Source organism: Camellia sinensis, chromosome 8, assembly GCF_055761805.1.
Source record: "Camellia sinensis isolate YWXY chromosome 8, ASM5576180v1, whole genome shotgun sequence".
Taxonomy (NCBI): Eukaryota; Viridiplantae; Streptophyta; class Magnoliopsida; order Ericales; family Theaceae; genus Camellia; species Camellia sinensis.
In genome coordinates this window covers 37,160,683-37,185,063 of record NC_138968.1, presented here as the reverse complement: position 1 = coordinate 37,185,063, position 24,381 = coordinate 37,160,683, and the positions used below count along the sequence as shown (strand labels likewise).

At 33.6% G+C, this 24,381-nt stretch overlaps 3 protein-coding genes and 1 long non-coding RNA gene across 4 annotated transcripts; 2 read left to right on the top strand and 2 right to left on the bottom strand.

Annotated features, from left to right (window-relative positions):
* The first annotated feature begins 2,027 nt into the window (after window positions 1-2,027).
* Window positions 2,028-3,980, top strand: LOC114304375 (uncharacterized). Its single transcript, XR_014337554.1, has 2 exons — window positions 2,028-2,190; window positions 3,495-3,980. It is a non-coding gene; the product is annotated as an uncharacterized LOC114304375 (long non-coding RNA).
* A 2,779-nt stretch (window positions 3,981-6,759) lies between these two features.
* LOC145797703 (protein FAR-RED IMPAIRED RESPONSE 1-like) lies at window positions 6,760-10,025 on the bottom strand. The gene is made up of 5 exons (XM_082885112.1): window positions 8,933-10,025; window positions 8,401-8,735; window positions 8,217-8,314; window positions 7,378-7,474; window positions 6,760-6,792 (listed from the first exon to the last, which is right to left on the bottom strand). Exons 1-5 carry the CDS (start codon window positions 10,023-10,025, stop codon window positions 6,760-6,762), a joined length of 1,656 nt encoding a protein of 551 aa, XP_082741238.1.
* Window positions 10,026-10,028: 3 nt separating this feature from the next.
* LOC145797702 (protein FAR1-RELATED SEQUENCE 5-like) lies at window positions 10,029-10,609 on the bottom strand. Its single transcript, XM_082885111.1, has 2 exons — window positions 10,391-10,609; window positions 10,029-10,283 (listed from the first exon to the last, which is right to left on the bottom strand). Exons 1-2 carry the CDS (start codon window positions 10,607-10,609, stop codon window positions 10,029-10,031), a joined length of 474 nt encoding a protein of 157 aa, XP_082741237.1.
* A 1,148-nt stretch (window positions 10,610-11,757) lies between these two features.
* Window positions 11,758-24,297, top strand: LOC114304793 (autophagy-related protein 3). The gene is made up of 10 exons (XM_028249944.2): window positions 11,758-12,288; window positions 13,519-13,589; window positions 15,726-15,842; window positions 15,918-16,081; window positions 19,117-19,202; window positions 19,301-19,352; window positions 21,376-21,441; window positions 22,367-22,494; window positions 23,136-23,237; window positions 24,076-24,297. Exons 1-9 carry the CDS (start codon window positions 12,128-12,130, stop codon window positions 23,230-23,232), a joined length of 942 nt encoding a protein of 313 aa, XP_028105745.2. The 5' UTR covers window positions 11,758-12,127; the 3' UTR covers window positions 23,233-23,237; window positions 24,076-24,297.
* Window positions 24,298-24,381: the final 84 nt, after the last annotated feature.

The window sequence follows — 24,381 nt, the reverse complement described above, 5'->3', positions numbered from 1 at the left end:
TTTTAGTTTGGAAAAAAATAATAAATAAATAAAATTTGAAAACCAAACTAAACAAAGTAAAAATATTTATTGAGAAATATTAGAAAAAGTTTACTTAAAGACAAAAAGTACAACAATATATCATTTTTTGTTTTATATTTATTTTTTCATCTTACTGAGTTTTTCAAAAATTTATTCACGAATATTTAACTTTGAGGTGCATCTAAATATCTAAATTTCTGATTAAAATATAAAAAAAATTTAATAAAAATAAAAAATTATAAATTAAAGAAAACTTAAAAATTGTATTTTGAATTAAAAATAGACAACTTTTTTAGTTGAGGGGGTAAAGTGCTATTGAGTGATAGTTCAATGGGATAAAATGTAATTTACTCATATAGTTAAAAGGGTATTTTCGCCACTAAGGTCTAAATTGAAAAAATTAAGGGAAATTGTATCTGCACACCATGCAAATTCTCAGTACACACCACAAATATGTTCGGATATAACATGTCCAGATTTAAAATTATGAACAAAAATAAATTATTTAAATATATAGCCCGTTTAATTATTTATATCTGAACAACTACTTTATGTTCATAAATCTAAATCCGAACATTTGATATTTGTTCGAAAATTTATATCTGAACACATTTGTGGTGTGTACTGATAACTTGCATGGTGTAGAAATAGAATTACCCAAAAATTAATAGATGAGAGGGGTTAAGTGTTACAATTTTTAATTTAAAGGGGTAAAATGATAACAGACAATAATATAGGACTATAAAATGTAATTTGTCCTAATTTGAACAGTCTACTTCATATTGGCTTGCAATAAAACTTATTCATGCGAAAAATTAATTGAATCATACATTTACAAATATATGAATACCGCATATATTTTTTTTAAAACAAAATATTATTTATTCATATATTCATAATTGCTTGAAGAAGTTGAAAATTTACTTGGATAAACTTTATTAGGATCAAATTTGCTAATACCGTACCATACTATGTATCCTTTTTTTCTATTGGAATGGTACCTATCGGTATTGGTATGTTATTAGATATCATTTCTATGTGTCGTAAAAATATTATATATGTATTAAAAATATTATTTAGTAGCTAATAATTTAAAAATATATATTATGAATCACAAATTTATATGTAAAAGTTGCTTAAAAGTATACTATCGGTTAAATAACACAAATAAAAGTGTTTCAAATAGAGTATGGAACATAAGTTTTTACTATTTAATATTAAAAACCACTCTATAAGATAAAAAAAAGTAGCCGATATTTTTCGTTATTTATCTGGTATTATGTTTTGTGTTCAATATCGGTTGGTACTGTCCAGTATTTTAGACGTTGGTTTGGATTTTTGAGATTCACTTTTTAGAAAAAATTTATTTTTATTTTTTGTATTTTTATTTTTTGTTTTTACTAACTTTTTTTTAATATTCTAAACATTTTTTTTTAATTTTTAGATATACTTAACATAAATATACTTAAAAAATATAATATTTGTGAACGTTTTTTTAAAAAGAAATTCACTAAATATCAAAAATATAAAAAATATATATGAGAATTCAGTATATTTTTCATATTTTGCAAATTTATTGATTTTTTAAAATATTTTACTTTTTAGATACATCTAAATAAGGTGCATCTAAAAAAGTAAAAAAATTACTTAAAATTTTAAAAATATTCACAAAAATAAAGAAAAGCATACAAAAATAAAAAATTCAATTTCCAAAAAATTGAATGAAGAAAATTAAGGTAGCATTGGTTTACTTTTCAAAATTCAACTCTGTTTTTAAATTATAATTTGGATGAAATATATTAACCAAATATATTTTTAAAATACAACTTAAAATTATTTTCAAAACTCTTTTCTTATTATTATTATTATTATTATTATTATTATTATTATTATTAACAAAATGTTTGAGGGCTTGAAATCCCGTTGGCTCGAATTGGCTCGAAACCCAAAACGACGTCGTTTTGGGTTTCATTTTTTTTTTTCTTTTTCTTCCTTTCCTTAACCCACGCCTCTCACCTCTCTCGCCTCATCCCTCTCGCCTCTCTCGACTCATCCACTCCATTTACTCTCGCCTCTCTCTCGCGGGTATCTCTTCAGTCTCGCCTCTTGCTATCTCTTCATTCTCGCCTCTCTCACTTGTCTGTTGAAGCAGTACGAAGAACGACTGAGGTAAACCTGAAATCGAGCCATGTTAGGGTTGATGTTTGGCTTCAATTTTTTGTAGAAATTAGTCGATTAAGAGTGTTTGGGTTTGGATTTTGCTTGAAATTTGTGTTAGGGTTTGGAATTTGGCTTTAATTTCTGATGTGTTAGGGTTTGAGATTTGCATTTGAATCTGTTACTCTCTGTATACATTTGATTGGTTTTGCTTGAAATACAAATCTGTGATGACTTATGATTGAAATATATTGATTGAAATATTTCTATATACTCATCTGTATATTGATTGAAATACACATTGAAATATATTGCTTGAAATACTCATTTGTTACTCTCATATTTTTGAAATACACATCTGTTACTCTCTGTATACTTTCTGTATACATTTGAGATGAGCATTGCTTGAAATACACATCTGTGATGACTTATGTTCAAAATATATTTGATTGGTTATCCTCTGTGTCCATTCTCGTAAATCTGTTAGCCTCTGCTTGAATAGTTTTGGCTTTAATTTGGTTGTGCTTGAATAGTTATCCAACTCTATCATCTGTTTGATAGATCATTCTAAGTATCCATCTCGTTATCTAACTCTATCATCTGTTTGATAAATCATTCTAAGTAACAGATTCATGAGAATGGTTACAGAGGATACAGATGATATTATTCTAAGTATCCATCTCTTTATCATCTGTTTGATAGATCATTCTAAGTATTCATAGTTATCCAACTTTATCATCTGTTTGAGATGGATACCTTTGAAAGATCATTCTAGTATGAGATTCATAACTAACATTACCTTTGAATCTGTTTAGGGTTTTGTTTGAACTGTATCATTTTTTCTGTTTGTTGAACTCTTTAAACAGATTGTTAGGGAGTTGAACATTGGTTTAAGCAAAATCCAGATTGAACTATTTTGTCATTAAACAGATTTTTTTGTATGATAATAGGAAGCCACTTTGGTCTATTCATTTAAGAATCTATGAAGAATGAAAAGAGTTGAACATTCATAAGTATTTGACAAAACAGATTGAACTCTTCAAACAGATGAATACATTTACTTTGTTATCAACATTGAATTTAAAGGAAGCCACTTTAAATTCATAACTATTTGACAAAATAGATTGAACTCTTTAATCAGATGAATGCATTCACTTTGTTATCAACATTGAATTTATGCATTCAACATTCATAAGTATTCAACATTCATAATAATTATGCATCAATAGGACGCGTATCCATTAGTATGAGGTTGTTGAATCTATTGATATTTTTTATATAGATAAAAAAATGGCTTCATCTTTTACTAATAATAGGAACATAAGATTAAAGCCAAGATTCTGTTATTGTGGAAGAATAACTTCCATGCATATTGTACGAACCAATGAGAATGGAAATGAAGGAGGTGTGTTTTTTGTTTGCCCAACAAAATATGTAAGTATCTGTTATATAAATTAATGTTTCACTTTTTACAAATTTCATTTGTCTGATTTGATTAACCGATTCTTGTGCATTACAGACTGCGAACGAACACTGCAATTACTTCAGGTTCGCAGATGATGACGACGACGATGTTACCTCCACAAATATAAGAACAGAAGAAATTAATGATCTAAGGAGAAGGATTGGTGAGCATGACAGAAGACTTGAAAGAATAGAGAAGATTTTCAAGACAATGACTTATGTCATTTATTTTGTGTATTTTTTTACTTTATCATGTAAATGAATGTAATGGACATGTTGAATGGATGTAATGGACATGTTGTAGTGTTTGAATGGATGCAATGGACATATTTTGTGTATTCTATTATGTAATTTTATTATGTAATTTGAATGTAGTGTTTGAATGGATTTGTTTGATAAATCTTAAACAGATTGAACAACCATAACCTGGAGCATTTTATTATGGATCTATTTTAACAGATTGACATGTTGAATGTAGTGTTTGAATGGATCTGTTTAAACATAACCTAGAGCAGATTCACAGAATGTGTCATGACCCAAACCCGGCCAGTAATTCGAGATTATCGAGGCCTGCTTAACAGTAAAGCAGTAATACAGAGTACAAGGGCTGGCGAAAACCAAAACAGTAATTAAAAGATGTCCAATGAGCTGTGACAGTCTGCATGCAAAAAGACTTTTCATAATATATTCACATCCAAACTATAACAGTATATACATACACATTTATAGGCATTCGGGTTAGGGACCAAATCCCTACCATAACAGTACAGTACAAGTCTATACAGTCTATACAAAACAGAGACAGAGTAGGGGAAAATCTAAAACACCCCAAAGCAGCCTTAGCTTGGTAGCACTTGGAACCTCGCAGTGAGGCACGTTGGTCGGCTTGACAAAAATAGAGTTAACCTGACGCTCCTAACTCCGATCCGGTGCCTGGACACCTACATATATATATAAACAGTAAGCTAAAGCCCAGTGAATAACATATGCATAAAGAGGTTAGAAATGAATATCCTTTCAGTAGTTAAAATAGTCATTTGAACAGTATATCAGTTATTTGATCATAGCAGTCATAAGTGGTACATCTAACAGCAAAACAGTACAGTAGGTCTTAACAGACCGAACAGTTAGTTGATGGCTATCATATCAGTAAACAGTAGTGGTTCCAGATATGGGAACCGACAGAGATCTCTGTGACAGTAGCAATACAGTACAGTAACAGTAAATTGCTATGGATGCCATGAATACAGTTCGCAAATAGGACAAGCATTCATTCAGTAAGAAATATCATTTCAGAAAGCATTACAGTTGATCGTTCAGAAATCATTCATGATTGAATATATCTTTACAACATTGTTACTCACAGAGTTCTGAGCTACAGATAGGCTAGTGAGCGTCCTCGGATGCCAACCTTACACACAATTACAGGATGAACACACACTAAGTTGCACGTTTGAGAAACAATAACTTAGTCCTTATCTAGACTCGGTGTTGTTTTATAGCATTAACATCATTAAGATGCCTTAAACTAGGCCTAAGAATGCCTAGAATGGAATGAGGATGCAAAAATGCACATTAGAACACTTCTCAAAATTTTCAAAAAACAAGGGTCTCGCTCGAGCGTGGCTTTCTACGCTCGAGCGGACATGCAGACAAAGGAGCTCCGCTCGAGCGTGACTTTCCTCGTTCGAGCGGACTGCAAAAGTACTGAATGCATGAAATTTACGCTCGACGGGCGCTCGACCTCACTCGAGCGTGAGACACAAGTCCTTGCTCGAGCGTGCATTCCCTCGCTCGAGCGGACTGTAAACACATGCAATGTACTGGATACACGCATTTCATGCTCGAGCGTCACTTTCCTCGCTCGAGCAGACTGCATGAACACAAAGCGTATGCTCGAGCGTAGAGTTCCTCGCTCGAGCGTGGGTCCAAATTCTGGAATTTTCAGATTGAACCTCCAAGCTCAAAATTAACATTTAAAGCATCAAATTCGATCCTTTTGGGCTAATTTTGTGGAAAACACTTTAAAACTCATAATATGACATGTTTCAAAGATTAATTTGCAAAATCAAAGCCCAAATGTAGTTCAATTGAACACAATTTCAAAGAAGTTTTCATGAACATGAAGAACATATGACATGCATGAATTCTAGTGAATTATAATGCCTCAACACATGATCCAAAACAAGATTAAACTCAAAATCATGATGAACTCATGGACTAGAACAAGAATGTAAACTTGCATGCAAGATTTCATGAAAATCAACTTCAAAATGCAAGAATATGTACATACATACATGATTCAAGGATTCAAGCTTCAATTCAATAATTTAAGCCATAACTTGGCTCTAAACTCCAACAATCCTCTAAACCATGCAAGAACCAACCCAAAATATGAACAAGAAGGTAAATTCTCTACCTTAAGTCTCCAATTTCAAATGTAGAAGCTCAATATGCAAGGTATCCTTCAATCTCCTAACCCTCCAAGCCAATTTTTGGTTGAAATCAATCTATCTCCTATCTCTCTCTCTCTAGTCGATTTTTTGTAAGGAAAGGGGCTGAGAATAAAGTGTCAAAAGCTCCTAATCAAGTCCCAAATATTGATGTAGAGAAAGACCACCCAATGCCAACCAGGTAAATAAAGCCAACTTATGTAATTTAACATTATTAAATCTAATTTAATCATACCAAATCACATTTCAATTAAATACCATAAAATCACATAAATTCTAACTAGCATAAAACATTACTCGATTTCAGATTCGGCCGCCGATAAGGCTTTCAATTTACAGTTTAAAGCGCAAAACATGAACAGATCATTCAACAGTCAACAGATAGAAATGCACTTAAGCTATACACTCAATCAATTAGTTCAGGATTTCAGTCAATCAGTCATTTAACATGCTTAATCATAGATTAGTACTAATCAGTGGTGAGGGTTGTCACAGAATGGATCTGTTTGAATGGATTTGTTCAAAATCTGGCCCATTCAGGCAGATTCATAGACATAACCTGCCATCATTCAACATCCATTTTCCATCATTCAACATAAAATATTACCATTAACCTGGAAAATATTACCATAATCTGCTGAACTGTTTAACAGATTGCAAATGTTTAACAGATTGAAAATGTATCAAGAACCATAACCTGCAGCATTCAAAGACATACATTTGAGCATTCAAATCTGGCTCATTCAGGCACATTCATAGACATAATCTCAACCATAACCTGGAGCATTAAGATTGAGCATTCAAAATGTGGCCCATTGAACATACAATCATGCTAATACTAGAAGCTTACGCAATCACCACATTTAGTTCAAACACAGACGAGGTAAGCAAATGCACTGTGCCCTTAAGAATTGCACACAGATTCAAATCACAAAAGGTGTTGCAACTTCATAAAGCAATGTCTATGCTTGTCTTGTACTACTTAATTTCAACTAGTCCTATCCGAGACACAGGATTTCTACATTAACACACTTCTAACAAAAATGCAGCTCCCTTTCTATAGAATGCTGGTTCATTCCATCCATTTACAAAAATAAAGCCTTCTCATTGAGCATTTTTTTAGTTTTCCAACATTGAGCATCCTTCAAACCTATAACTCCACTCCAAAAGAAATCCCATGAATATTAACTGATGATTAGCTGTTAAGGGTGGAGAGCATGCCACCAGTTGCGATTGGTAACATAACCTCCCAGCCTGGTCATTTCAGAGGAAGTAAACTGACAACAAAGTCTGGCTTTCCATCTTCAGCTAATGGACCAGGTCCCTTTAGAGGAATTAAACTAACAGCAAATACTTTAACATCTCCATCAGATCCCAACCTTCACCAATTAAAACATACAGGACGAGTGAGAAAAATCAAGAATTTGGCTGGTGCAACAAAAAAAGAAAAATACTGGTATGTCATTTAGGTGAGAAAAGAAGAAGAAAATGGTTGTGCTTTCTACTTCCAAAGGTATTATACTCATATCTGGAATTGGCCCCCTATATAGAACTTGGCCAAGTCAATGCATATGGCTCCCAATTAAAACTCTACAGAGACCATAACAAATGTTTGTGTATGAAAACTTTGAATCTTCAATCTGACTACAAATGAAATTAAAAGCAGTGATAAAATATTAATGGGACATTTGCCATCATTCAACATAAAATATTACCATTAAAGTACAATGCGAAACTAAAAAAAAAAAAATGGGACATTTGGATTCGCATCTACATTAAAGTGAACAAAATTTGAAGTGATTGTCGAACTTTGACTGTTGATGTTGTTCACCATTCCTAATTGAGTATGAGATGTGTCTCCAATATTGTCCACCGTTTGCATTTGACTAAACTGTGTCTATTCAATAAACAAGTACACTTTACAAATATTGTCCATTCAACATGTATATCAAATAAAACAAGAACAAATATTTTAGTTTAAACATTAACCACATATCGGTACATACACACTCTGTTGCGTGCCATCCAGGCAAGGAAAATAGTAAGGTGCAGTTTGCGTCACCTTATGATCATACTAATATAATTTCATTATACGTAAAAGACATTAAAATAAAAAATAACCAACAACATAAAAATTCAAATGCATAAGTATTGTATTGCATATCATCTGTACTAGGAAAATTTAACTTCCGAGGCTGACATTGAGGAACCGTGCGTCCCTATAGTAAGATATAGACACATAGGTGAATAATTTATGTTAAACACATTCAACAATTTCCATGTCACACACAACAAAAAAACTTACCTGTGCTTTTGGAGGGATTTTACTCTTTCCTTTCAACCGATTCACTATTGCATCCACTTTGCTAACTTTCCGTTTGGTACATGGACGTCCTCTTCGGCGAGCAACCATTGGACTAAGCATCTTGCGAGACATGCTTGCTTTTGTAGTACTACGAGCAGACGAACTTCTCAACGAACTATGAGAAGGTGGTACATTACTAGTAGAAGGTGGCACGTCACTAGTAGAAGGTAGTGCATGACTCGCACTACCTGATTGATCTTTTCTCACTCTATCCTTGATTTCTATCAACCCAAGATCAAGCACTTTGTGTTTGCCATCATCGTTGGCTGCAATTTCTATGATTTCATCCAACATCTTGTGGTATTTTCATGTAACTTTGCATTAAGAACAGCCCCGACTTTAGTGTATGTGGTTGGAATGCATGTGTACCCTCTTTCGATATCTTTTCTCCATCTTGATACAATGTATTTATCTGGCACCTGATATATACACCTCTTAAGTAGCACAGTAATTGCATGGACACACATAATACCCCTAAACTCAAACCACCGACACATACAATGCAATTCACATTCAGTTGCACTAAAGTACACAACAAATTCCACAGTCTTCATTTTCTTATCAACAAGAACAGCCTCCTTCACATGATAAGTACAAATTGCTCCATCCTCTTTGATAAGATTCGCACGATAATACAATAGTCGTTTCAATTCTACTTGCATTTCTTTAAATTTTGCATTCGTGTAGGCTGCACGAAATTGCTTCTCAAACTCATATACCGTTAAGCTATCATACAATTTGTTTCGAGATTTAAAGTCTGCTTTCATCTCAGCATTACTTCTCAAGGCATTATCATACTGTTCAACAAATTGCTTTAAAGTTGTCTTTGAGTTCACATATCCATCAAAAAATGCGTTCATGCTCTCACTTCGTTGTGTAGTCGATATGCCAGCCCAAAAAACATCATTCACATAGGCAGGAATCCACCTATGTTGCTCACTGTATAATACCCCCAACCATTCATTATCATCTAGCTTGAACTTTGCAATCATCGCTTGCCATTCTTCATCAAATTTATCTTTTGTAAAACAATCATAAACTGCATTTTGCAAAGCAAGCTTAATGGATTCATATTGGGCATATCCTCTTAATTTCTCAGGAATTTTCTTTATGATATGCCATAAGCACCAACGATGTCGAGCTTGTGGAAAGACAACTTCAATGGCATTTTCCATAGCTTTGCACTGGTTTGTTATTATAGCTTTTGGAGGAACGTCAGACATGCAACTTAACCATTCTCTGAATAGCCACACAAATGTTTCAGTGTTCTCATTAGATAATAGCCCACAACCAAGCAAAATTGACTGCCCATGGTGATTAACTCCTACAAACGAAGCAAATGGCATATTATATTTGTTTGTCAGATAAGTTGTGTCAAATGAAACTACATCCCCAAATGCTTTATAAGTTGTTCTACTCCTTGCATCCGCCCAAAACAAGTTGCGCATGCGATCATCTTCATCGAGGTCAATTGCAGAATAGAAGTTCGAATTTTGTTGTTGCATCTTATGAAAATAAAGTGCAACTGATTCAGCATCTCCTACCCCAAGCCTCAATCTTCTCATACTCTAAATATGATTCCTTGCATCTCGTTCATCAAATGTTAATGCCTCATACCCCCCTGCTTCAACAACTATAGAATGAAAATTCCTAGCCACCCCTATTCCTGCTTCATCGTTTATTTCTAGTCTTCTCTTCACAGGGGTAAGAATTCTCTTATTCATTGCAAAATGTCGTGAGTCACTAGGAATCAAGTCATGCGTATGTTCAAGCACAATTGTGGTCAACTTAAATCTTCTATCCTTTTGTAGAGTTGCTCTAACCTTTGCTTTACATTCAATGAATGATGACAAAGATGGTTGAGAGAGTGTACTTCTAATTGTTTTGTTCTCTTGTGTGCCCGAGTACATTCAATTCCAAAGTATTTTACTTCCCCATCTTGTCCAATATTCTGTGTTCTATAAGCTACAGCAAATCCGAGGTGCTTCGCATATCTTGCATAAAACGAATATACTTCCTGTTTTGAGCTAAAACACATGCCCTTCTTAGGTTCTTCAACTTCACCAATCTCATTTAATGACGGATTGTTCTCCGCCTCTTCAACTTCTTCACTCCCATTCAATGAAGGATTGGTTGAATCAATGTCCATTGAAGCGTGTAGTTCTTGTAGCTTTAAACCAAATAGAAAATAAAGTGTAAGTGCATGTATGTGCATTTCAATTTTTCCAACTGAGATGAATTCAGCACTGACATTAATTCAACAACATTGAGATTAATTCAACACATTGATCTCAGTAATGAGTAATGAGTTGATTAATTCAACACACTGAGATTAATTCAACATTCAACACTGAGATTAATTCAACACATTAATTATTACACTGAGATGATCTCAGTAATGAGTTGATTAGGTAAATTAAGAACACTGAGATTAGGTAAATTACCCTAAATGATAAAATTAGTTTCAAACATAATTTCTCAACCAACACATAAAAAATCAGGACTTTAATTACACAGATTAGCATCAAGAAAGATGACACAAATTACCATCAAGACTTTCATCAACCAACACATAAAAAATCAGGGCAATTTCTCCATGTGGACTTTCATCAAACAATTGCCATGCATTACTACCATGGAAATATTTAACAGGGGGCTTGTTTCCAGAACAACCAAATTTTTTTTTAAACATACATAGATCAAATCATTCTCAAAAGTCTCTTACAATTATTTTTTTTTAACATACACAGAACAACCAAATTATTTTTTTTTTAACATACATAGATCAAATCATTCTCAAAAGCCTCTTACAATTTTTTTTTTTTTTTTAAACATACACAGAACAACCAATTACTTACCTACATGCACAGATACGAAATGGAGATTCTGAACAGCGGTGGACGGTGGTCAGTGACGCTCGTCAGTAAACACCAGGTCGATCGCCGTCTCTCTCACCGTCGTCGTCGTGGTCGCAACCTCCCTTTCTTTCCCTTCTCTCCTCTCTTGTTTTTGTTTTTTGTTTCATTTCATTACTTTGTACAGAACACGTGAGCTCCACGTGCATCAAAATTTTGGAGAGAAACCATTTCGAGCCATTCGAGCCGTTGGGTATTTCAGGCCCTGTAGCACAATTGTATTATTAATTAATCAATGAACCACTTTTTCTCACTCATCTCTCCTCTCACATTTTATACATCAATCAATAAAAAAAATTATAAATTATCTCAAAATTATTTTTAACATTAATAACCAAATAAATTTTTTCTTTTTAAATCATAATTTAATAACTCAAAACTTAAAATCTAATTTCACACTCGAACCATAATTTTAAACCAAACCAAAACCACTCTGAATTTGGTGACCGGTACGGTATTGGCAACATTGATTAGGATACCAAGGACTGTATTATGTAGGAGGGAACTTCGTATCGATCTCTTTGATTCAAAACGTGATCAATTCCTTTTCATTTTTGTTCATTTCTTTATTAATCCAAAAAAACAAAGAGAAATCCATTTTTATTTATTTTCTTTTTCTTTTCTCTCCAAATCACTCCATCCAAACGGAGCTAAAAAAGTTACGTGCCTGAGCTATCTAGGGTTTCCATAAAATTCCGATTGATTCCACTGTTAAGCTTTTGTCTCCTCCTTGAATTCGATTCGTCTTCTCTATGGTTCTGTCTCAGAAGCTTCACGAAGCCTTCAAAGGCACGGTAGAGAGGATCACGAACCCTAGAACTGTCTCCGCTTTCAAAGAGAAAGGTGTTCTCAGCATCACCGAGTTCGTCCTCGCCGGCGACAATCTCGTCTCCAAATGCCCTACCTGGTCCTGGTAAAAATTTCATTTTTTGTATTGTATTTATTATGGGAATTTGATTGCTGAGATTATGTGGGATAGGTGGTTTTTATTGAAATTCGTATGTTTTGTTGTAGAATTTAAGCTTGACTTGTATATTTGTTTCGATTTTAAGCAGATAACCAGTGTAACTTAACTCTTTGCAATTTGATCGTTAATTTTTTTGGAGAATATAGGGTTTAGTTTGTGGTTTGGGATTGACTTACGGGTCTTAATTTCGATTCCGTCCAAGTTATTGAAGTTCTTTTGGAATCTGAACTAGTTGAAATTTACTCCTTTTTTATTTTATTATTTTTTTTAATAATAACAAAATAGTTATTAACCCTTTCCTTAGATTCTAACTGATCCTATGAGTTATTGATCTTGATTTTCAGCTGAGCTAATGCACTTTGCGTGCACGCACACACACATACCCAATCACAAATAAAATTTTCTTTTGATTATGTGAAATGCTCCAATAATTTGAGTCAAGTCTTACTAAAGATTTGATATCCTTGTCTCATCATGGCTGATGTGCCTATTGAAATTGTGAAATAAATGGATAATGGACGTTGTTTTTGTTTGAATGGGGAGGAGAGATAATACCATTGCATCATGATTGGGGATCATGGCAATGAGGTGGTTAGTACTTGTTTTGCTCTTTATTTAAATTTTGGTAGCTGGAAAATTGTCTCCAAAGGTTAAACCAACGAGTGAATGAAGTTTAGGTACTTTGAAAAATTTCAATGCAACACATAACATCTTTTGGGCTGATACTTAAGGCAACTCTTTGTTGTGGTGCTCCAAACATGGCCTTAGTTTTGATAGTCTTTTACACATTTTGGTTACTGGAATATTTCATTGTGATCCTGGTTTCCCTTTTCATGGGTGTTGTTCTCCTTTGTCAACAAAACTTCGGGTGATGTGGGTGTACAAGCCCAAGCACGTAGTAAAAACGCCAGGATTGATGGGATGCATATAGCAACCTAATTAACAAAACTGTGGCTGATGCAACTCAGGACTCGTGCCTTTTAGTAGTTGGGAGTGTAATATTGTATTGGGCTGAGGGGACTGAACTAACAGTGGTGTTTTCTCCCTCTGTTTCTTATTTTAGCAAACCACTCAAGTGTAAATTAATGCAATGGTAGCTTCTTTTTGCCGCTGCTAGCTTTTTGTCAGTTTTTTGGTTTGTTTTCCATGGCTTATTATTTTGCTACATCTGGATAGGGAATCAGGTGAGCCAAGCAAGAGGAAGTCGTATTTACCGGCTGAAAAACAATTTTTGATCACAAGAAATGGTAAATGACATTATCTTTTGCTATGTTCTCTACTTGTTTCGTTATAACCAAACCAAACCAAGCCAAGCCTTAAGTCCCATCAAATGGGGTCGGCTACATGAATCCTTCTTCTACTTGTTTCGTTATCTTCGTAAAAAATCTTCATTTGGCGGTAAAAGCTCTTGTAATGCACCCTCACAGCTAATATCACATAGTTATTGTTCTTGTTCTTTCCTGTTATTTTAGTAGTTTTCTACCTTCGTTTAGAAGTTTTCTGTTTTTAAAACATAAACATTCATGTGCAATGCTTTCTACTATTGGCAAAATTTAAAGGGTAAAGGTAAAGTGATGCACATTGGTACAATACCATTACGAAGCCAGTATCGAACTGCAATATTGTGAATGCAAGCACGGCATTATAGCATTTACCTTGCAAGCCTTAAAAGGGTCATTGTTGACTACAGTCAATTGTTGTGAGGAAAATTCTTATTTGGGTTGTAATGTTCTTCAATCACAACTACTTAAAACTAAAATCTAAAAGCAACAGTAGCTCACATTTGTCCCTTACTGACACGTGCAATCTACATGTATAGCGTTCCACAATACTTGGGCAACTTAATGTTAGATGTTTTAAGGTAGCTTGAGTTTCCCTGAACCTAGTTGGCGGTTTATGACATCAATGCTCAATTTTTATCCACTTGTAAAGAAAATATACTTGTGAATAAATTATGTTTCTATAGTCTTATCTGACATGATTTTTTGGGGTTACTTTGTCATATTTTTAGCTTTATTATAATTTATTTTGGGTGTGGGTGTGGAGCTATGTTACTTGAAACATGGATTGTTCCGGTACGGGGAACGAAATGGGAACGGGGTAGACCACATGCTTTAAAATGTGGTATGATAGGGGTAGACTTGAATATATTATACTTACGAATTTAGGCCTTGTTTGATTCCACAAGACTAATAGTGAGGTATAAATAATCGTATCAAATTAGTGTGGTATTCACAATCCCACCCCTACCCCATTATTAATAATCCTTCAAATTTGTTAGATTAATTATCCATTGGATTAATAATCCTAAAACAAATTGTCAAAACAAACATGGGATAATTGGGCCCACGGATTAATAATCCCAATCCCATGCTCTAATCCTTCCAATCAAACATGCCCTTAAGGTACTCATAGAGTAAATTTCTTTTAACTATTAGGCATCTAATAAAATTTAGTTTTTTTTCTTCATATAGCAAAACATTTCTATGAGTATTATGATTCTTTTTTTATGTTTTGTCTTATCAAAACTTAACTTACCTTAGATTTTAATTCATTGTATTTGATTTTTCCCTCCTAAGGAAACATTTAAGGAAATTTATTAGAAAAAAAACTTTTGGATTTATTTTAGATCGCTAAATTTACTGTTTTGGAACATAAGTGTACTATATTTTGGAATGTGTGTGCCAATACATAATTCGCTAGGGTATTAGCGTTTTCTGGTAACATAGGTGTGGAGAGGTGGGTTTGCTTAGCCAAACAGGGAAAAAATGGATGTATGTTGATGGAGAATCAAAAGAAGGCATAAGATTAGCTTCTCTTCCTATTTATGTGTGCGTGCGCACATGCATGCATGTACAAGTTCAAATTGATACTTTTCTGGGTTTCTTTTCCAAGATTTCAATACTCTGTGCCTGCGTGTGTGCGCTCAACATTGTGCATTGTTATCATCAGGCATCAACGTTCACTGTGGCAGTGATTATCATCATCTTCATGAATCAAAATTTTTTTTTTCTTCTCTTTTAATGTAAAGCAATATTCAAAAGGAAGCAGATTGAAGACATATGTTACCTCTCAAAGAACACGAAGAACTGGAAAACAATACATTATAAAATCTATCAGACTAGCCAAAGAGTTAGCCAGCTAATTTACAAAATTACTACAAAGCTTCATAACTGATAATCTTTATTATTGGCCTCTAGAGGTTGGAAAAACAATTTATTGATGGCATCTGCATTAATTACACACACACACACACACACACAAAAGAGAGAGGCAGAAAAGAGCTTATTTTCTTTCTCTTATGATCTTATCAATGCAAATGTTATTTTATTGCAAGTGCACTTAATTTTTTATGCATTGTCTATTATAACTCCTTTTCTCAGTTCCTTGTCTGCGTAGAGCTGCATCAGTAGAAGAAGAATATGAAGCTGCTGGAGGTGAAGTTCTTCTTGATAATGAGGATAATGATGGTTGGCTGGCAACTCATGGGAAACCAATAGGTATGTTGTTTTGCAGCCAGATAATCTTAAAAATTGAAGTTTACCATTTCTGATGTTATTCTTTGTATTGCTTAGAAAACAAATGTGAGGAGGAAGAAAACCTGCCTTCCATGGAGACTTTAGAGATCAGCAAGAAAAATACTATTCAGTCAATCTCTTCGTACTTTGGGGGTGACGATGAAGATATACCAGACATGGAAGAATATGAGGAACCTGACAACCTTATTGAAACAGATCCTGTAAGTTGTTGCATGCACCTTCTTTTAAAATTCTAAAGTATTTTTCTTGAATGTAGTATTTGTAAATTTGTTTGGGATTTGCATCTTCCTAACCTCTAGGAACTATTTGTTTCAAAGAAATTTGATGGCCCAAATTCATTCTTCATGTGAAGATTCGATGTTGAAGCTAATGTTTTACGGGTCTGCTATTTCATCTGAATGAATGACTGTATCTTGTACTGGATGTTATGGTTCTATTAAGTTATGACTGTCATGCTAGTCTTTGATGGATTTAAGTGCATTTGAAGTTCTGAATTTGGTTTTTGTTACAAGGTTTGTGTCTAATTCGGGCTTCTTTTTAAGTTTTAATAAATTCTGTGTGTATATTGTTGCAACATTAACAATTAATTTGCTAGAAAGTCTTGTGCAATGAATAAAACATTTTTAGAGAGAGAGATTTTTTTCTGGCTGGTTGTGTGATATGCTAAGCTTTGTTGAGAAAATGACATGTGCTTATGCCAAAACTGTGGTTATATTGGCTGCTGAGTAGTATTTGCTACTGGCTGGGCATCCAAAAGGGATGGGTGAGGTCATGGATTCTATTCTTATTGTCCAGAAAGGGGATTTGCTTATCTTTGTGACGTTGTGATGCAATAGCAATAGAGCAAAAGATATAAAAAAGAATAGGAATAATGCCTATTTTATAGAGCTGTAAATGAAGTAGGAAATGTAATATCTAGTTTAAGGAGTAAGTTGGCAGGAAAATCAAACTGATCCAGGACAGCTTTAGGATGCTTGGCCTAAGTGACGCAGTATAGAAATGTGAACAGCAAAATTGCGCAGCAATGAAAGCTGCAACTCTTCTACCACCTGTGGAATCCGAAGATTACCACTTGTCGTCTTGCTTCTACTAGTGCCTTTTGCCTTTGCCCTATTTGTCCAGAAGTTCTAGAAACTCTATGGCCAAACGCCCAGCATCACTTAGGCTGCCTACAATTGGAATTGTAATGGGTTTTGGCTATAGGAAGTTGCTAGGGTTAGGATTCTATAAGGAAGAAGAAAGCTTTTTGAATGCCTTGTTTGAAAAAGTGAGATTTGGTTTGATTTCATTTTTCAAAAGGGTCTGATAACTGGATTTTTGGAAATGAGTCTATTTGAGAGACTAAAAGGTGAGTAATTTAGGGTTTAATGGTTATATTGAATGCTAATATGTGGGGGAGGAGTTAGGGTTGATTGGGCGTTGTTGGCTAGTGTGCACTCTTGGGAGGTTGTGAGTTGTGAATACCAAAGAACAATATTGAAAAGAACGATTACATGAAAATTTATAGACGGCTATAGCCAAGATTCTGAAAAGCGGATGCGGTCGCTGTAACGGTAGCGGGGTGTAAAGGCCGTAGCGTAACAATTGCGGTAACCGGAACCGTGAATTTTTTAATTTTTTTTCCAATTTGAAAAAAACTTAACGATACACATTTTTTTTTCCATGATCATATTTATTGGGTTTAAAATAAATATTGATCAATTTTTGTAAATTTTTAAGTATGATCCAATATATTTCACATTTTTAAATCACTATAAGCTGATTTTTTACATTTTATTTTAATAATTAATGACTTTATATTATACAAAAAATCAATCACTAATTATTATATATAATATAAATAATGACAAAAGTAAGAGAATAAATAATAGCCTAAATGTATATATATACATATTTTAACCAAGCCAAATAGATAATGATCACACTTTTTATTATTATTATTATTATTTTTAAGTAATATATAGATAGACACACACAAATAAAATGGTTGAGTGATAGCAACTGAATAGAATAGCATAGGTCTTATAGCTTCAACAAATCAATAACATATTCTTCATTTTCCCTCTTCTCTCTCTCTATCTCTTGCTTTTCCATCTTCTCTCTTTATCTTCCCTCTTCTTTCTATCCCTGTTTCCCTATTTTCACCTTTTTTGTGTGTGTTTTTTTCGAAAGAAATAGTTCGGAACCGTTACGTAACGGTGCATAACAGGCCGTTACGGCTGTTACGGCACCGTTACGACCGCTACGGCCGGCACATCTGTGAATATCAATCACACTGCAAAAGCGGCCGTAACGGGTGGCGGTAACCACTACAACCATTACGTAACGTCGTTACGTAACGGTTGCGGTCGCTTGTTAAAACCTTGGCTATAGCTCTCATTTACAAGGACTTCAACTCATAAATAGGAAGAGAATTAAACCTTCTCTAATTACAATTCTAAACCATCTAAATATCTATCAGATAATAATGATTGCTACTTAACTATTTTTAACTATGCGACCAATCCCTTGAGGCCCTTGCTTTGCTTGGCTTTATATTATGGTAGCCCTTTGCATCACCTTAGAGCGAAAATTATATCAACGCTCTCTACTATATCTCAAAGAAGCTGGTAAAAGGTTTATAAAGCTGGCCCCTGTTGATTCAAAGTATGATAGCTGACCTAACTAGTCTTCACATATTGGATTGTTTCTCTCCACTTTCCTTTTTCCTAATCATATGCAAATAGTGTATATCTCACAATACGATGTTGCTTCTAAGACTTGAGAAGGATAAAGCAATGAAGGTTTATTTATTGAATGTAGTTTACAATGGTTGAGAAGAATGAACAAACAAATGGTATACATACGTGAACACGTATAAATATGCACACGTCTATATTTGTCAAAAAAAAAAAAATAAAAAAAATAGATGCACACATTCATATGCTTGTGTTGTCAAATGTGGAGGTAACATAGAGGATATTTTCTTTCTCCTTGAAAATGCATCAAATTCTTATAAGAAGCGATGTACAATCTAGTTTTGTGGGAAACTGCTCCTTTAACGCTCCTGTACATGTCGAAGGTTCACATGGACATGAGTGTCGAAGTGATAATAAGCTTTAAAATTTAAATACAATGTTTTTTTTAAGCGGTGTTTTGGTCATTGCCTATGGATTATGTATTGTAAGACTGTTCAATCTACTGTTCAGGCTGAAGCCTTGATATTGTGATTTACGTAATTATCTGATTAATGCAGGCAACCCTTCAGTGTACATACCTTGTGGCTCAGGAGCCTGATGATGACAATATTCTACGAACCCGAACATATGATGTCAGCATCACGTAAGTTAAATTAGATCATAATCCTCTTGATAGCGGTATTTGTTCATGTTTGCACATTGATTAAAATCTATTGCTCTTTTTGGTTTCTTTCATTTCAGGTATGACAAATATTATCAAACTCCTCGTGTGTGGCTTACAGGATATGATGAGGTTGGTCACACTTATTTTACCTTTTCTTCATTGCTATTGCTACATGTTCGACTTAACTAATGAACAACTCATTCTAAAAAGTTATACAAACTTGCTTGTATGTTTGCTGCCTTTTGTTTGAAGCTTCTATGCCTACCATTGCCCCAATATTAATTAGGCCTTTTGTCCTCTTCTTGTGCCTCTGTTAGCCATTGAAGTTATATTTAAAAGTTAAATGCAGATGGCAAAATCTCTCAATCTTCCTTAAACATGAACATTAATGTTATTTTATATTTTATATTATTTCTTTTTCAATTCTTTAGTTCATATATATATTTTAATTACCAATCCTAATTTCCTTGGTCTATATTACTAATTTGTCGGTTTAAAATCAAAATTATAAAGCTGAGTCATATTTGAATTTTATCAAAATCCTCTTCATCTAGGAAGCATGGATACGGATATCAAATAAGGATATGATACGATATGGATATGGCGATACGACAAAACCTAAAACAATAGAATGCGGGTACGGCTAGGATACATTTGTGAAAAATATATTTTTAAAAATTATCAGTAGTAAGTTACACATAAGGTAAAGAATGTTGAGAAATAATTCAAAATACTAACATTTAAAATTAATGTAGTAATTTAAGTTAGTAGCTTGTTTACCTGTTAAATTTTCAATACATCTTGTAAATATTTCATTTATGTTTATATTACAATAATAGAACAATTCACAACTTGTCTATGTGCTTTTCCCTTTGACACTAGTAAAAAATATTGTATTCAAATTTACTTGCTTATTTATTTATTGATATTTAGGTCTCGTTTGGTAACATCACTTTTTAGCCTAAAAGCCAAAAAGTCACTAAAAAAATCAAAAAGCCAACAACCTATACCAAAAAGACGGAGATTCCCTTTCTCTCTATTTTTTGCACATTTTTTCGTAAAAAATCAAAAAGTCATTCCAAACATACTAGTTTTTTTTACATCATATTTTAGCCAAAAAGTCAAAAAGTTACTAAAAAAGCCTGTTCCCAAATATTCTTTTGTTAATCTTTACTTTTAGGGCTGGTTTGGCAAGTTTTAAAAAAGTCAAAAAGTCACTATCCTATTTAAGTCATATCATCTTATTTAAGTCACATCACCTCTCTAACACATCACTTCAAACCCAACCCAAATCCAACCCATATTTCATAAAAAGTTAAAAAGTGCACTTATTTAGATTATCCCAAACAACCCCTTAATGTTGTTATAGGAGACATGCATAAAACAATTAGGATACATCAATTTGACAAATTCTATTATTTAACTCAATATGTTCTTCTTATCAATGAAATAAACAAAGTATTAGAAAAATATTCTTATAGTTATTCTTGCAACAATATTATATTATAATATTATGCAAGAAATATTGCAATTCTAATTTCGTAAAACAAGTAATACATGATTTGGAGTATCCGATACTCGAAAATTAATGAAAAATTAATTAAGAAGTATTTGATACTTTTAATAAGTATCCGGTACGTATCCTCTAGCATCCAACGAGTATGGGTATCTAATACATACACGATATAGATGCGTCACCTTATTTGAAGCATCTGTGTTTCATAGCTCTTCATCATCACTCAGAAAATATGTTTATAGGTGTCATAATGTTGATTAGAAACCATTACAAACATTCTAATTGTGATAAATAACGTTTGAACATGTTCTTCAATGAGTTTTTAGCTTTTGCTAGTGCTTGAAAAAAAACCTTAAGTTCAGTTTTTGACTCTCGTTGCACATTGGTCGATATATCGTTACACAGTGACCACAACCGTTACACCAACCAAAACCGCGATTTAAATTCATGATCACTAGTTCAGGTGTCACCTCATGAGGCCATCACGTGGAACCAAGTTGCATGACTTGGCACCTATGTGGCTTGCCATGTGGACCTGTGGGCCTTTATTTTTCAACCGTTGTTAATGCAATTGTGAACTTATAAACTAACGTCATGTATTTTATTTGGTGTGCACACTATTGGTTTTTTGTGCAGTCGACGATGCTTTTGCGGCCAGAGCTTGTACTTGAAGATGTTAGCCAAGATCATGCACGGAAAACGGTGAGATGAAATTGGATTCCTTAACAATTATTAAATGGCTCTTAGTTTGTACTTTGTACTTTGTACTTTGTACTTTGTATGAGTTCTATATGTTTGCTGATTGAAACTCCATCTGCGATAAATTTTATCTAGATATACTAACTTTTTGGTGTCTGCAAGCAAACTCATTACAGTATTGTTTTGGTAATATGGGAAACTCAGTTTTGTTCTAAAATTTCCTTTGGCTGTTGTCTTCCTTAGTGGCTTTCTATTATAGGAAAAATTTAGTCCACATTGACCAAAGTTTGAGGTATCTTAATGGGTATGCCAGAAACTTTCAAAAGGACCAACTTTAATCTCACACAAGTATTTTAGGAAGTGGGTCTATGGGACATCTTATGGTTTAGCTGTTCAGGCTGTACATGCTCCTACATTATGTGGTGTTGTTTCTTTCTCAAACAAATTGTAACTCCCTAATCCTAATTGCTTCCCAGATTTGTACTGTCCTTGTTTCAGTTATTTTCTTTTGGTTTTACTAGTAGTGTCTTTTTGTTAATAAGATGTGCAATTTCTGCATACTTTTATCTTAATCAGTGAGCTTTTAGAGGTGCCTTCTGCACTTAAATTGAATCTTGGTCTTTCCATCTTATTCTTTGTGAATTTTGGTTCACATTTCTGAGATGAGAATTTTGGTTCACTTTACAACTGCTTCATCTTTATGTAGCTTGACTGATAGCAAAAGTCCTATCTTATTTATTTTGTGATTAATTATAAATTCATAACAAGATGGCCTGAGCATGTTTCAAGTACTTTCTTCTTTCCTCTTAAGACTTGAATTTTTTTGTTTTTGTTTTGCCTATTTGTTCTTGATTTGATGCTCTGCCTCTACTTATTTCCTTATTTTTTGGACTATATGTCATTTGTTCTAAGCATTGTTGAAACTCAGGTAACTATTGAAGACCATCCACACTTGCCAGGGAAACATGCATCTGTGCATCCATGCCGTCATGGAGCTGTGATGAAGAAAATTATTGATGTTCTAATGTCACGTGGAGTTGAGCCAGAAGTTGACAAGTAATTTTCTTTCTCGTATCTCACACAGCACTTTTGATTCAGTTTTTGTCTGCTTCAGAGAATCAGGTTAAGCAGTATGTCTAGTTCAGTGTGGTTGTTGAGGACCTATATCTATGACCGTATTCTGAATCCGAAGTTTTTCAATTGAGTAAACTTCCAGTTGTGGGTTAGGTCAGAAGTTGAAAGACCTGGTAATACGTGTCTTTATGTGCCTGCATTATTTATTTAATGCAATTGTCCAATTAACTCAACTTACAAAAATGAAGGTGGGTTAAATAACATTAAATTTTTGTGTGCTGATAGTGTTTTGAACTATAAGCCCACTCGAAAAGTATCAACTATCTTTGTACCCACTACCATTGGCCCCTGCTGAAAACAAAAGGATGAAAGAAGGGATGGGGGCGATTTTACTTCCCTTACAGGAATGGTAACATTATCTTGGTGTAGGGTTCATGGACCAAGCAATTGCTAGTTATTTTGGGTAGTTGATGAGTGGATTATAATATTGCTTTCAATTATAGCTTATTGCAAAATAATGACTGTTGAATTTTAGCTTAATTTATTGAAATTTTGGTGTCTGCTCTTCAATTTCTTTTCCCCTTTCTCTAAATTTTAATTTGAAGCATTTGACTTTTTTATAGGTACCTTTTCTTATTCTTGAAATTTGTGGCCTCTGTAATTCCAACTATTGAATATGATTACACCATGGACTTTGATCTTGGCAGCTCCAGCACATAACTAGGGTAAGTTTCAATATTTGAACTAGGGCTTTCCTTGGTCCCTCAACTTTTAAACTTCTATCAGTCAGTCCCAACTTGCATAGTGGTTCAACTACCCGGTTATTGTTCTTAAGATTCAGACAGTGAAGTAGACGGTCTGCTCATAATCCTCCATAATTGGAATATTTGTTGATTTTGAAATCTAACAATATTTGCCATGAAGATGGACTGTGAATTGTCTTATCCTGGTTGATGGGCATAATGCTTTTAATATCTATTTCTATTCCTATTATATAAAGCACACGACTCAGAAGCTTTGGTAACTGTTAAAACTCCACATCCCGTATCTGCTAAACAGTTTTCAAATTCAATCTTCATTCATTAAACTGCCCACAAGTTTAGATGTATAATTGCAAAACACCCAAAAGGTTTTTTTGTTAATGTTTATCCCCAAATTAGCCCCAACAATATTAGGTTTTCCAAATATTTGTCTTTGCATAACAGTTACTATAAGGATTAAAAAGTAAAATCAACCAACCAAAATTATTGAAGAAAGAAGTTGTGGATGTAGTAATTCATGTCTTTCTACTCATGTATGGTTTGTTCAATTGCATGCGTTAGTGTGCTCAACGCTTCTAGTCTTTCTAATACAAAGAAACTACTGAAGAAAGAAGTTGCTTGACCTCAATTTCCTTCCATTTTTGCATTTCTTGTGCCGAACTAATGTAAGAATGCATCATATCATTGTGGATGTAGTAATTCATTTGTCTCTTCTCAATTGAGGATAGATAATTCTTTTATTTTCCTTCTGCATTTATTTGTGTTTGGTGGTAAGTGTTACTTTTTTTGTTTTTTTTGCCAGATGGAAGCTGGGAATTTGATGTAAAGATGAAGCAGTTGGTTAATGAAGGTGTGCTCTTGACTCTTCCTCACCTTGCTTCAATCCATTGCACTTGTACATGTCATTCATTTAAATAATGTAACTTGTTTGGAGCCTGAAAATTTGAAGTGTTGTCATACGACTGTTGTATAAAATACAATTCACTTGCTTTTTGAATGTGCAGGTATTTGCCAATGACTCTTATTTCTGATTTGTTTGTGAATTGTTTGTTTTTTTAGAAAAATATAGTTATAGTTTTTGAGTTATTTATGATTTTTTTTTTAAAAA

Bases quoted from the DNA above. Each gene is read 5' to 3' on its own strand.
- LOC114304793 (XM_028249944.2), top strand. From the start codon at position 12,128: ATGGTTCTGTCTCAGAAGCTTCACGAAGCCTTCAAAGGCACGGTAGAG. The intron at 19,203-19,300 runs GTAAGTTAAATT...CTTTCATTTCAG, and splicing joins ACATATGATGTCAGCATCAC to GTATGACAAATATTATCAAA. The intron at 22,495-23,135 runs GTAATTTTCTTT...ACTTTTTTATAG, and splicing joins GTTGAGCCAGAAGTTGACAA to GTACCTTTTCTTATTCTTGA.
- LOC145797703 (XM_082885112.1), bottom strand. From the start codon at position 10,025: ATGAGAAGATTGAGGCTTGGGGTAGGAGATGCTGAATCAGTTGCACTT. The intron at 8,736-8,932 runs GTATTATGTGTG...ATGAAATCATAG, and splicing joins TCGGTGGTTTGAGTTTAGGG to AAATTGCAGCCAACGATGAT. The intron at 8,315-8,400 runs GTAAGTTTTTTT...ATCTTACTATAG, and splicing joins AAATCCCTCCAAAAGCACAG to GGACGCACGGTTCCTCAATG.
- LOC145797702 (XM_082885111.1), bottom strand. From the start codon at position 10,609: ATGGACATTGATTCAACCAATCCTTCATTGAATGGGAGTGAAGAAGTT. The intron at 10,284-10,390 runs GTAAAATACTTT...TGTAAAGCAAAG, and splicing joins ATATTGGACAAGATGGGGAA to GTTAGAGCAACTCTACAAAA.